The 14,296-nt window shown below is 41.4% G+C and overlaps 1 protein-coding gene across 21 annotated transcripts in view; it reads left to right on the forward strand.

The window, feature by feature from the left end:
* The window catches only part of SVIL (supervillin), a 381,188-nt gene that overhangs the window by 322,176 nt on the left and 44,716 nt on the right, over positions 1-14,296 (forward strand). For all 21 annotated transcript variants that reach the window (XM_063922042.1, XM_063922039.1, XM_063922044.1 and 18 more), the window contains 5 exons: positions 196-285; positions 2,015-2,101; positions 2,881-3,055; positions 6,955-7,127; positions 13,879-14,034. In XM_063922042.1, coding sequence (XP_063778112.1) covers positions 196-285; positions 2,015-2,101; positions 2,881-3,055; positions 6,955-7,127; positions 13,879-14,034 — 681 coding nt within the window. The remainder of the gene's footprint in view (positions 1-195; positions 286-2,014; positions 2,102-2,880; positions 3,056-6,954; positions 7,128-13,878; positions 14,035-14,296) is intronic.

Here is a 14,296-nt window from a genome sequence, read left to right on the forward strand (position 1 = left end):
TTTACAAGTCTTCTCATCAGCTGTTCGGAATATTCAAAACTTATAAAAGTAGTTGCGAAGGAAATAGGTTTTGACATAAACACATTTCTGTTCTAATTTTATGAATTAGATGGTCATGGATGAATTGTCATCAGCATTGTATATTTTTAACTGCAATACAATCTGTCAAAAACAATTGTGTTTCTTTCCATGTAGGCTTGGCCTCACCTACAGCTATAACACCTGTAGCATCACCACTGGCCCTTAAACTGAAATCCACAAATGTTGTTTCCAAGCCTGCTGAAGGTATGCAAGTCTCTTAAAATTGAAATAATTCTGCTATGTCTGAGTCTTACTGTACTTCATCCCTTCAAAGCAGCCACATTGGAAATTAGCCTACTGTATCAATTCAGTAGAAACCAAGGACTGTATTGATTTTTTTTAATTTTTATAAAATTACCCTAACAGCAAAGTACTTCATGGTTAACATGACAGAGAAATGATTTTGTTTTAGTATGTTGCCCCTTTTTTCTTCTTTGCTTTGTATCCTGTGTTTTGTTTTTGTTTTAGGGGAGGGATAATGTAGCTAGTATTGTTATTGTTTTGTTTGTTTTTTGTTCCAGTACTTGTACTTGTGATATTTTTGAATTTTATTTTTTGTCCTTTAAAATCCTACTCATTTCAACCTGGATTAAGGTGCCCTACCAAGGTTACTTCAACACTAGAACATCTTCAACATAACTATGTTATGTGAATGGCAAGCATATATAGGTGCATTTAAAATCCAATGAACAGATACTGTACATGTAGTGCATTCTTTGGGGGGAATCCAATTGTTTGAAAAGTCGGTTGGGTGTCTGTTTCTTCCTGTCTATTAGATAGGAAAAAACAGAATTGAATACCGCCCTTTATGTTGTACAGGTTTTAGTAATGCTTTCATGTAAGTTTAAGCTTTTGATCTTTCTGTGCACATAGCTGATAGGTAATGATCTTTACTTTATTTATTGTTTTGCATAATGCAGCTCCCCCTAGAGTGCAGAGTAGATATTAATCTTTGGGTTGTGATATTCAAGTCCACATGGCAGACTAGAGTTGAGCTCATTTGTATATAGCGTACGCAAGTGTCTCTGGAATTTTACAACATATGTATTTTTCAGGATTGAAGGCAGCAGTTTATACTTCTCTACACCTTCTACATGAATGTGATCTTGCTATATCAGTCTATAAATAATAATAATTTTATTTATATAGCGCTCTTTCTACAATAGGACTCAAGGCGCTTAACAGATACATAGCATATAAAGAATAATGGGGCAGATGATTAACCCTAGCGAAGTGATAAAGCAGTGATAATTGGAAGGTGATAACACAGCAGCCAATAGTTTCGGGTTTGAAAAATGACAGGAGCTGATTGGCTGGTGCATTATCACCTTCCACTTATCACTGCCTTATCACTTCTCCAGGCTAAATACATCTGCCCCACTGTGTATAGCTTACTTCAATTCTATATAATTAATTTAAATACAAGTCCTAAATTGAATCCTACATAGATAGATGGAAACTTTCTCTGACCGTTTTTTCACATTTAAAATATTGAGTTTATTTCTTACATGGATAACAGTGTCTAAATGAGCAAAGCAACCTACATTTTAAGTTACAACAAAATATGGGGTGGGTGGGATTTATCAAAGCTTGGAGTGAGATAAAGTACCAACCAATCAACTCCTGTCAAGTTTCAAACACAGCCTGTGAAACGATAGTTAGAAACTGAGGGGCAGATTTATTAAGCCTGGTGAAGTGATAAAGTGGAAGGTGATAACGCAGTCAGCTCTTGTCATTTTTCAAACCCAGCCTGTAACATGGCAGTTAGGTTCTGATTGGCTGGTCCTTTATCACCTTCCACTTTATCACTTCACCGAGCTTAGTAAATCTGCCCCTGATTGATTTGTGCTTCATCTCTCTCCAAGCTTTGATAAATCTCCCTTTGGGTGTGAAGTTTCCATTTTTCATGAATTACTATATTTCTGCTTACTAGAAATTGAAGCCAAGCCTGATATGTCTTTGGAATCTGATAGAAAGTTGGATAAACTAGAATCCTTCTTGGGAAGGCTGCACAATAAAGGTAAGTGTTAAACATTTATTGTTTATGGAAATACAGTATGTAACTGATAGTTTTGGTGGAGCATCTCTATCTTTATAACTGTGAAAAGCGGAGTGTATAGAGCAGGAGTGGGCAATTCATTTCTATAGGGGGCCACATGAAAAATCTGAACTGTGTTGTAGGGCCGAACCAATGATAACTTGAACTTAATTATGCTCAATATATAATAAAAGCACAAACCTACTTTTGAATGTATTTTTTTTTTCTGCTATTGGCTTGTAATGTGCACTGTATGACGGGTTGCTGTCCCATTGCTGCAAGACTCACCCTGGATGCCGGTCTGTGGCTCTGTAGCTTGCGACTCGCGGGCAGTCATTGGGCCTCAATTGTTTAGCTGCATCGCAGGGTCTTTGTGACCTAGCGATACAGCACAGTGTGTGGTGCAGGAAGCCTCTGGGCGGAGAGCCGCGGGTGCCGTGTGTGTGAGATTAAGGGGGGGAGCTGTGTGACTGGAATAAATACGTGGGCCGGACAGGGATTGCCAAAGGGCCCATATGTGGCTCGCGGGCCGTACTTTGCCCAGGTCTGGTATAGAGGGATAAAGCAAATATAGCTTAGCTTTTGACTTAAAGGTGGGTGTCAGTTTAGGGGTTTTTTTGGTTTCTTTTCATTATATTGAATTTTGCCAGGAATTATAAACCAGGAATAGGATGCAGCCTGATGCAAAAATGCTTTGTCCTGGGGCTCAGCCTTGTTTGCCCTTTACTTCAATATGAAAATTTTTTTTTCTTCCCGACCAGTTGGAGGACTGCAGGACACAACTCTGGCAGTCACCAGTAAATCTGTGAAAGAAGTTATGAAACTCGATGATGAGACGTTTTCCAGGTTCTACCGTCCCCTGGAATTCACAGCCAGCTCTGTGCCGTTTGACTTTGATGAAGACTTTGATATTTTATTTAGCTCTGAGGAACCAAAGTGAGTGATCCTAACTATTATCAAACTTATGGGAAGAGCTTTGGATCATTGCAGTATGTTTAAAATGGTCCAAATATTATCATTTTACGTTTAACCCACGTGTATTCCACCCATTTTCAAAAGTTTCAACTGGCCAGCAAACTGAATTGCATTACTAATATGCCTGTTTACTCAGTTGTGACCTTAGATGACAAATCCTATTGGTTATTTTAGTCGCATGAAGTTATAACTGTCCAATGCACTGAAGTGAAAGATAAATGGAGTCAACAAAACCTATTGTATTTTATGTAGTATCTGTAGTATATTTTGCTTTGATGCAAAGATTCACTTACATTTCAAATGAGATAATAAAACAAAGTAATTGGAGCTTGCATTCTATACATTTATATTTTATTCCCCAATGAATAGCTGTGCCTATTTATTTTTGGAAGCCTTTTTTTTTTATCTGTATACCATATGGCCATAAACCAGTATGGGCAGTAAATTATTTTTGAGTAACCCATGATGTGCTAGTGTTCCAGTCATTTCTCTCATTCCCAGCTCCGAGCACTGAGAAGAAGCAGCATATAAATTGTTTACATTAACAGTCTTGCTAGTGTAGTATTACCCATAGCGGCTCTGCAGTCTTGTTTTCTCAGTCGTCTTCCCATGCTATTCTGACCCATGTGTATCATATTGCAGTACCTTTTATGTAAAGATGGATCAATGTATTTAGCATCATCTCTCTTTCTACCCCTGTGGCTACCAGCAGATATATATATATGCAGTCTCAGTCATGCTCTCTAATTATATTCATTTGTAGACATGACAAAGACTGTGCAATGCTGAGGTTAATGTGGAGAACTAGGGTGGTCCATTTGTCAGGATTATTTAATAAAGCAGGTTAAGAAAAAAACAGGGTGCAGCCCTAGAGAAGAGCATTTACAGCAGGAAGCCTTATGTAGTGGGAGGTGTAACTTTAGGACTGTTGCCTCAAGGGATATTCTGTGAAAATGTCCTAGTTGCAATCTGATTCTTCTGAGAACTGTAAGATTCAGCCATTCCTCGTGTACAAGTATGCTATAGGCTCTTCCTGTAAAGATTCATGATGATTTCTGATACATTATATAATTATTCATATGATTTCTTCTACTGAATCAAGGTCCAAAATAAAATACATATTTTTCCTAGTCATAGAAACATAGAATTTGACGGCAGATAAGAACCACTTGGCCCATCCAGTCTGCCCCTTTTTTATCCTTTAGGCAATCTCAACCCTTTTTGAAACTTAATTCTTTGTAAGGATATTCATATGCCTGTCCCAAGCATGTTTAAATTGCTCTACAGTCTTAGCCTCTACCACCTCTGATGGGAGACTATTCCACTGATCCACTACCCTTTCTGTGAAGTAATTTTTCCTTAAATTTCCCCTGAACCTCCCCCCCCCCCTCAAGTCTCAGTGTGTGTCCTCGAGTTCTAATACTTCTCTTCCTTTGAAGAATGTTTCCCTCCTGAACTTTAAGACCCTTGATATATTTGAAAGTTTCTATCATGTCCCCCCTTTCCCTTCCCTTCATTCGATCTAAAGCTGTCACTAATTAGTAGTGAGGCTAGATTGCGTAATTTCTGGATTTCCCCTACAATATGGCAGCACAGCCAGTTATTGCATGTGGCTGTTTATGACCAAGCCGTAGGAATCTATGATTTCAGGAACATGCCCATGCTAATATAGGTATCGTGGGGGTGGCAAGGGGGCGGCTGCCCCCCCCTTCCTCAAACATTTGAGAGGCGCCAGTCAAAGTTCTGGATCGTGGGGTACGCCCACCATCAAGGCTTACCACGAGCAGTATCAGGATGGAGATAATTCCCTTTCCAGGTGCTCCACCTCCTTCCTCCCCACAGCCCTTCTCTGCTTGCTTCCAGGCCCCTCCTCTGCTCTGCATCCAGCTCCAAACCCATACAGTGTGTGTCTAGTTACTGTAGGCTGGCCCCTCCTCTGGGACCAGCCCAGTGCCCCTCTCACCTGCCACTTAACATGTTCTTCCCCTCTTTCACCTCAGCTCCCCTACATCCTTTCTCCCCCCCCCCCCCCCCCCCTAGATAGATAGATAGATCGATAGATACTTATTTACATAGATATTTATATCTCTTTGTCAGGTAGGTGGTGTGGCGGGTAAGTCCAGCAATCCCCGAGGGGGCGACAATCAGCAATTTAGGGGTGCCAAAATAAAATGTTGTCTTGGCCCCTCCAACCTAAAAACGTTGTGTTGCCCCTGCATGCTAGGGAAAGCGAGTTAAGTAGCGGCCTATACATAAAACACAGTTACAATTGCGGTCTTTTCTTTTTAAAAATCAAACTTTTTATTGCTTTTTGAGATCAAGATTTTGCAAAAAAATACAATGAAAAGTGACACGTTATAGAAAGAAAATCAAGTTGGAGTACAATGTAAATGCATACAACAATTGTGGTGAATACAATGTAAATGCATACAACAATTGTGGTCTTAAAATATATAGCTCAAGCCCTGTCATTGTTCCAGTAAGAGCATTTTATTTTTTTTTTTTTATTTTTATGCCTTTTGCAAAGTTATCTATTATAATAACTGTCTTAAATGTTCTTCAAACCCAACCCCCCCAGCTTTGTTTGGATGCACAGGTCTGTCTATTCTGGGTCCTTCCGCATCTCCATCAGGGGAAGAGGGGGGACAGATTTGGTTGTGGGGAGGGCGGGGGATGGTAAGAGGGATTGGGACACAGGAAGGGGGAAGACAGACAGGTGAGGCATCAGGGGCGTGGATTACCAGGCACGATGGCTAGAAACCCAGCTAAAAGTTATGGAGTTGGTTTTTCCACCTTCTGGCAGCTTCCACTTATTGCCTTGTACCCTCTTGCAGCTTTTACAGCACTCAATTGGTTTCTGACCATGTGTTTTTCACCATGGTCTTCAAATTGTCCACGCAAATTCATTTTTTTTCCCCCCGACAGTATCCGTTTAACTTAGATAATGCACATTTGGTCAGAATACCATAAGGAGCTCAGAAAAAAGAGCATTATGTTAGTGAAATGTAGACAAGGACTTGTAAATACTAGTGCAATAAATTAAAGTATGAAAAGTGGGACTTTCAGTCCTCTTGAAAATAACCTAATTTCTTATAAATCCTTTCACCCTTCTATAGTAAAGTGGTATCTTCATTTAAAGTATAATACCAGATCATCATTGCATCTCATGTTTATTTATTCCCTTCCAATGAAGAATTGTTGTAAGTGACAATCTATAGGCCACACATTTAATGTTGCATACAGTACACAGCACAACATAGTTGTCATTGATAATCCAGTGCAAATCTCTTGAAGCACTGTCCTTTTAAAAGGATTCCCAGGGATTATGTAGTGACTATATTTCTTGCAATGAAAACTGCTCCTGTACTTCCCCCAAGCTGTGCTCAGTCTTTACCATAAGCCAGTGGGAATTGTATTAATGGATATTAAATGTCATCCACGTTTTATTGCTTGCTTTGACTAGAAGCTTTCTGTCTGCTAATAGGGCTCTGCAGAAGTGTATATGGCATTCCTCATCTATTTACAGGAGCACAGTGTAAGCAAGGTATTTAGCTGGGCGGCTGCATAGTCCCTTATACTGTAATTCATGCCTTACCTTACATGGTTTATACTCCCCTATTTCAGCACAAGACAGAAGCAAACTCTCCTCTTGCTATCTTATATTTGCCTATGAGTGACTGTATAAGGCTTGCAGCTCATTTCATGTATTAAGAGCATTGTTTATAGCGGATGATAATTGGTAGTTATTGATTATCTGACCACAGAGTAGAACAATTAGCTCCCAGTCATCATTAGCAATTTGAAAGTGTGTTGTGGGCAGAGTTGAAAGTCAAGTGATTGTGTGTTTGTATTCTCCCCAGGTTAACCTCTGCTGTCGCAGAACACAAGCGTGCAGTGAGACCAGTGCGCAAGGTCCAGGCCTCTGGGAACCCACTGCGAATGCTCGCAGCTCGAGAGGATATCCTGCAGGAGTACACGGAGACCAGACTGAATGTGGCGTTTATGGAGTCCAAAAGAATGAAAGTGGAAAAAAGTATGTATACTGTATGATGCCAAATGTGCATCCCAGTACAAGTTCACGGTTAAGTTAAAATGGGGGGATCTACAGATCCTTCACATAAGTTGCCACCATTTTTGAGATCTGTCTTAGAATTCAATGTGTTGTCATGTCATCTCCTTTGAGAAGAGTCTCTGTGTGACGATGGCACCTATTTGGGCAAGCGCAGAGCCTGCCCGATAAGGTTGTTGCACTGACCTATACCACTCCCATACATCCTAATAAAAGGATCATTAGACACTACGGGCGGGATGTAATGGTGGCCGTGTGGGATGCCAGGTGAACTCGGACGTTCTTTTGAAGGGGCAATCACTTACAAGGCATGGTTTTGCCTTGTAAGTGATTGCCCCTTTAAAAAAAAAGATCAATTTAGTTCTGCGACTAAGGGAGAACAGGTTTGTGGTCACAGTGGTGTATTTCTCTTTCAGCCAATGGTGGACACTGCAGACCATGGTTGTGCTGGAAGAGTCTTGTCACTAGAGAGTTAAAACCTTCAGGGCAGCTCAGGCTCTTCCTTCCCTGTCCCCCTGCCCAGGGCAGCCATTTTTCCCCCTCCCCACGATACCCTGGGCCAGGTTTTCAGGTTCTGGTATGGCTGGATTGAACATTTATTTTTCAATTCTTTTCAGTATGTATATTGAGTGTTTGCAAGCCTTATACTGTATACTTGATTTAAGTTGTTCACGGTTTCAGTCTTTTGATTTTTCAGAACCTGCAGTTTGGATTTTATAGCATACTGTTTATCATACATTTTCTTACTGTTTCTGCATACATTTCTAAATACATCTAGGTTAGGGTTTTTGTCTCCTAGTTGAAACAATTTATTTAGTGCACTGTAAATGGTCAATTACTCTTACTCTGATATACAGTACTATATTTTTGATTTGACACTGAGCTTTACCTACTGTATCCACACAGGCCACTGCGGTGCCCTAGGGGTAATTACTACTGTGACTTCATATATAGATAGTTTTTATATCATTTTAGATTTATACAAGATTCCAGCCCACCAAAGTGACAGAACAACTTCAGTAATGTCTGTGCCGGCAGCTGTGCGTGTCCAAACAGACTAACACTTTAATTTTTCCACCAGTCGCCATCTAGTGGCAGCCGGCATGCAAAACACTATGTGGTCTATGGTTTTTTTTGCTCTGACGCAATAAAACGGACCGGTTTCTGTTCTTCTGCCAGAACCGGTGTGTGCTTCAAACCTGTTGCACAATGTCCGCTGGCTAAACAATTGGCTATGTCCAGGCCCTTCCACGGCCCTCTCCCAGCAGTTTGCTGAATTCCCCTTGGGCACACACAGACTTTCTCGGTCTGTTCAGGAACTGGTTCAAGTCCATTTTGCATATCAAGGACATAGAAGACTCTGCTTCCCTGGATCAGTCTTTGTTTAAAGAAAAAAGAGGTCATAATCTTTCCGTCCTCTGCACGGGTGTGGTATGGAAGGTAGATAGTAACTAGGTCGACAGTGTCTAGGTCGACCACTATTGGTCGACAGGGTTTTAGGTCGACAGGGTCTTTAGATCGACATGGTCTAGGTCGACAGGTCAAAAGGTCGACATGAGTTTTTAATGTGTTTTTGGTGTCGTTTTCTTCGTAGTGTGACCGGGAACCCCAATTAGTGCACCGTGTCCCCTTGCGTGGTTCGCTTCGTTCGACATGCTTTGGGCAAGGTGCTTTGCTCCACTACCGCTTTGCTCAGTACAGATTACCATTCCAATCGTAGTCCACGTGGATCGTTAAATATGAAAACGTTCAAAAAAAGAAAAAAATTGTGAAAAACTCATGTAGACCTTTTGACCTGTCAACCTAGTTACTGTCTACCAATAGTGGTCGACCTAGTTACTGTCGACCTAGAGACCGGATTCCCCTCTGCACAGCTAGAGGATCTCCTCGCTGAAACTTGGCCTGTACCTAATAAACACTTCCAGGTTTCTAAAAGAGTTTTATCACTTTATCCTCTTCCGCAGGCTGACCGTTTTAAATGGAAAGCCCCTCTCTCTGTGGATGCTCCCATAGCATGACTGGCTAAGGCTACTACACTTCCTTTGTCATGTGTGGCTTCCTAGAAGAATGCCACAGATAGAAAGGCTTTAGAGCATTAGGCTGACTCCCTATACAAGGGCCTTCACATGGGGGTCCCACAGTTATACCTGCTTTCTATTGTGGAAAATGTTCACGAGGCTGTGTCTTATCAAGGTAGACCACCTTAGACTTTAGTATCCTTTTGGCCAGGGTCTCTAACTCTGCAGTGGGTTTCAGATGAGAATCTATGCCTTTTAGTGGTGAGATGCTTTTTGGTTCTGAATTGGATAAGTTGATTCATTCTGGCAGCTACTTCAAAGATGACTTTCCCATCGTACTCAGCCATTAAACCGAAGGTTCTGCTTTTTGACCTTTTCATTACCGCGCAAGGCTGCTTTTCCAGAGGTGAAAGCACCCTTGGGCATGTCAAACCCCTCCCAATCCCCCCCCCCCCCCCACCTTTAACCCCCTCACCCCCAGCGCATTGAAAAACTGCCTTAATGACTGACTGGGCCCCCCCTTGGACATCTTCTGGTTGGTGTGCAGTCTGCACTTGTTGTGAGATTAATGGTGTAAGACAACGTACATTTTTGGGTTCAGAAGATTGTTGGAAAGGGTCATGCTCTGTTATTCAAATGCTGTCCTCGACGCTGCTTTTTTGCCACTGGTCTGCCTCTCAAACCTGTAAAAGTCAGGGCTTTAAAGGTTTGTGTCAGCTCTCTTCTGGACTCAGAAGTTATCTCCCCTGTCCCTCCACACCAAAGAGGTTTCCGTTATTATTCAAACCTCTTCCTTGTGGGAAAGCCAGATGGTCTCTCTCAATCCATCCTCAATCTCAATTCCCTGAATGTTTATCCCAGAGTCCCTAGATTCAATATGGAGCCTCTCCAAACCATTGTTTATACTCTGGAGACAGGGAGGGGTTACCTTGTGTCCCTGGATGCTTTGCTGCACATCCCAATTTGGGAGGAACACCAATGGTTCCTTTTGTTTTTGTGATTCTCTCGGACCACTGTCCGTTTCAGGCATTTCCTTTTGGGTTTTCCACAGCACCTCAAGTATTCACCATGGTGATGTCAGTTATGGCCTCTCTACAGATCCAGGCGGATAATCCCGTTTGGACGACCCATTCTTAGCAGCCCAATTGGAAGACATGCTGCAGGCTCACCTCTCCCTGATGGGTCAGATTCTTCAATCTCAAGTGTTGATCATCAACTGGCACAAAGCAAGCCTGACACCTTCTCAAGAACTAGTACACCTGGGGTCCCTCTTGGAAACCCTCCTTTCTTTCCTGGGACAAAATTATCTCCCTGCAGGCACTGATCCAGTCTCTGCTCAGACTTCGGAGAGTATCCTTGCATTTTTGGGATAATGAAGCGGTCATGCAGTTGCTGACTTCTCGGGGTCACTGGACAGAAAAGGGAATCTTGTCTCCTCATAACTCTACTAAAGGTCAGGGTTTTTTTGGGATTTGGTTATCTGTATCATGCTTTGCACTAGGAAATGGGTTTTGGCTAGAACAGAGGTTCCCAAGGCACCCTAGTGCAGGTTTTAAAGATATCCATGGCTTAGCACAGATGGTAAAATCAAATTGACTGAAATACTGATTGTCACTTGTGGCCAAGCATGGATATACTTAACCTTGACTGTTAGGATGCCTTGACTGGACTGTTTGGGAACCTCTAGGCTAGCGCTTATAATAGGGTCTGGAGAGCCTACTTTGCCTGGTACTCTTGCCAGAAACTTAAGTCTAAGCTTTAGTGTGTTTCTAATGTGTCCTACACAATGGGCGATGTTGCAGGGCAATATGAACGTTCTTGTTCACTAATGGACGGCCCCGCGGTCGTTCATCGTTGGTTTTCCGTCGTTTTGCAATGCAAGTCAATTTGGACAATATCGTGATCGATCATCGTCCAAATTGCTGCTGTCGCCCAGTGTGTAAGGCGCATAAGACTTGATCCTTTACAGTTGGGATTGGATTTAGGCTTTCACTTGTCATCTATGTCTAGAGATGCTTAGTGGCAGACTTTCCTACAGGGAGTCTTCAGCTCCCGTTTGTTCCACCGATTGAGCCCTGGGATTTAGTTTTAATATTATAGGTTCTCCAACGCTCCCTCTTTGAGCCCTTGGAATTTGTGGCTCTCAAATGGCTTGCGTGGAAGACTGTTTTTCTTTTGCCCATTTCTTCAGCCCGTTGGGTTTGTTGTCATATGTCTCCATTTCTGAAGACTGGATGGTGTTGATGACAACTCTTTTCTTCTAAAGGTGGTATTCAAATTTCTTATCAACCAGGTGACTGTAGTTCCATCCTTCCTGGGTGAAGGAGGTTCCCAATCATCTCTCGAAACATTGACATTTAAGTGGAAAGGTCTAAAGCAGAGGTTCTCAAACTCGGTCCTCGGGGGCCCACACAGTGCATGTTTTGCAGGTCTCCTCACAGAATCGCAAGTGAAATAATTAGCTCCACCTGTGGACCTTTTAAAATGTGTCAGTGAGTAATTAATACACCTGTGCACCTGCTGGGTTACCTGCAAAACATGCACTGTGTGGGCTCCGAGGACCGAGTTTGAGAACCTCTGGTCTAAAGGCTTTCAGAAGTCTGTCTCTGTCTTTGCCCTTTATTTGGTAGTCAAGAGGGATTAGCTCGGTTCCAAACAAATGTTTGCTTGATTGATTCGGGAAGTGCTTTGCCATACTTACATGTTGACTAATCTTCCTGTGCCTCATTTGGTTGTTGCCCATTCTGTTCAATCGGTTGGGACATTCTGGATGGCTCAGTGTGGGGCCTTAGCCAAGCAACTTTATCTGGTCATGTTTGGGGTTTAGTTGTGCCAGACCACCGACCCTCATATTTTGAATGTGTTGTTTGTTTGAGTCTTTCTCTTCTCCCCTCCTCCTTTGTTTATCTTCTCTGTCCTTTGAGCCTTTTCTAGAGATAAACTGGCTGCTCTTTGCCAGGGGGTGTGGTATAATAGAGGAGCCTGAGCTGCCCTGAAAGTTTTAACTCTCTAGTGCTCAGACTACTCAAGCACCAGCTATGCCCCATGGTCTCCATTGTCCCCCCATATCAGGTAAGATTCAATAACTGGTTTTTCCAACAATTTATGGTTATCGTAAAAAGGACTTCTTGGTAGATTCCCTTACAGTGACTGCTGCCTTTAGAGCACAGGTCTGCAAACTCGGTCCTCATTACCCCACACAGTGCATGTATTGCAGGTAACCCAGCAGGTGCACAGATGTATTAATTACTCACAGACACATTTTAAAAGGTCCGCAGGTGGAGTTAATTATTTCACTTGTGATTCTGTGAAGAGACCTGCAAAACATGCACTGTGTGGGGTAATGAGGGCCGAGTTTGCAGACCTATGCTTTAGAGAGACACCTTTATCCTCCAAAACTTTTTTTTTTCCTTCTCATTATGAAGTGAAAAAGGGTCTTGCTGAAGGAAATAATATAAACTTAATTATCCTTCAACCTTGGGGACATTTGCAACATTAAAGTGTAATATGTTTCCAAGACTCTGGACACTTTCAAAACTTCTGCTCAGGCTCCTACCCCTCTATACCTTCATTGGCTGTCTTGCACACCTGTTTTTTTTTTATAGTAGTGGTAGTAATAATAATAATATCGGTTACATTTACATATGGATCGGTACAGAATGTTCTTACTTTTTCATGGAAGGCTGTACCAGAATCTCTTTAAGTCCATTCATCTGCCATTATCAAAATCTGGCAATTAATTAACTGCATAGTTAATGGAGAACTTGGTTATGTGATCATTACTTTTTACAGTATTAATATATGCAGATATGATAATAAACACATATATGGGTAAATGTAAAGTCCAAATTGCCGAGGTGACTTCATGCGAGAATTCCCATATTTCTAAAGCGGCAATTATTTACAAGGCAAAACCAACTTGGTTTTGCCTTGTAAATGATTGCCGCCTTAAAAATATAGGTATGCTCGCCCCGAAGTTCTGCTTTTCCTGCAACTTGGACTTTATTACATTTACACGTTGGACTTAGTGGAATTATCACAAGACACTTTTTGAAATAATATATCATACAAGCATTCCTACATATTAAGTAAATATCAGAGTCTTTAATGCAGCATGTTTGATCGAACCAGTTAACACAGTGTCTGATTAGAAGTGCAACTAAAATCGATGGGATCATTATCGATGTTGGTTATTGGGATCTGAAGGTGACCTTGGTCTGTGTGGTCATCTTCTAACTGCACTAACAGGCTCCAGTGATGCCAGAAGTGGCCGGACGTCATCCAGATTGTAAACCTTACTTGTGTGGTCAGAATGAACTAGATCCTGTTACACTGCTTATGTGTAGGCAGCGTAAATCATGTTAGTTTTTTTTTGCATCAGTACTAGAAATATGCTATATAGGAAACCATGATTTTAAAATGTAATGTTTACTAATATCCTCTTTCCACTGGGAAATTGCCGGGTCTATCAACCAAGTATATTCCCAGGTCTCTGCTCCGTGACCCTGGTCGGGAGCAGTGTTGGGGACCTGAGATTAGTCCCGGAAAGTCTCCTTTTTCACTGACCAAAATCTCGGGTTTTGCGAGGTTACGTGCGAAAACCCAGGATTTTTTTCTTTGTGGAAAAGGGCTAGTTATGGTTTAAAACAAGAAAACTTATTTTAAAATACCTGCTTTTCTTTTTCATTTCTTTTTAGTGTCAAAAAATTCTAATTTTTCTGAAGTGGCCCTGGCCGGCTTGGCAAGTAAAGAAAACTTCAGCAGCGTCAGTCTGCGGAGTGTCAACCTCACAGAACAACACTCCAACAATAGTGCAGTGCCATATAAGAAGCTTATGTTAATACAGATTAAAGGTGTGTAATCATCAAACTGTTGTTCTAATTAATATGGTGTAAAAAATATAGCCTTCAAAAATGTTATTACATCTTGAGTATCCCTTATCCAAAATTCAAAATCATACATTTTTGGTTCCCCTATTGAGATAATGACACACACACACACACACACACACATATATATATATATATATATATATATATATACACACACACATACACATATATATATATATATATATATATATATTTATATACACACATACTATATAATATGTCA

Source organism: Pseudophryne corroboree, chromosome 5 (assembly GCF_028390025.1).
Source record: "Pseudophryne corroboree isolate aPseCor3 chromosome 5, aPseCor3.hap2, whole genome shotgun sequence".
Classification (NCBI taxonomy): Eukaryota; Metazoa; Chordata; class Amphibia; order Anura; family Myobatrachidae; genus Pseudophryne; species Pseudophryne corroboree.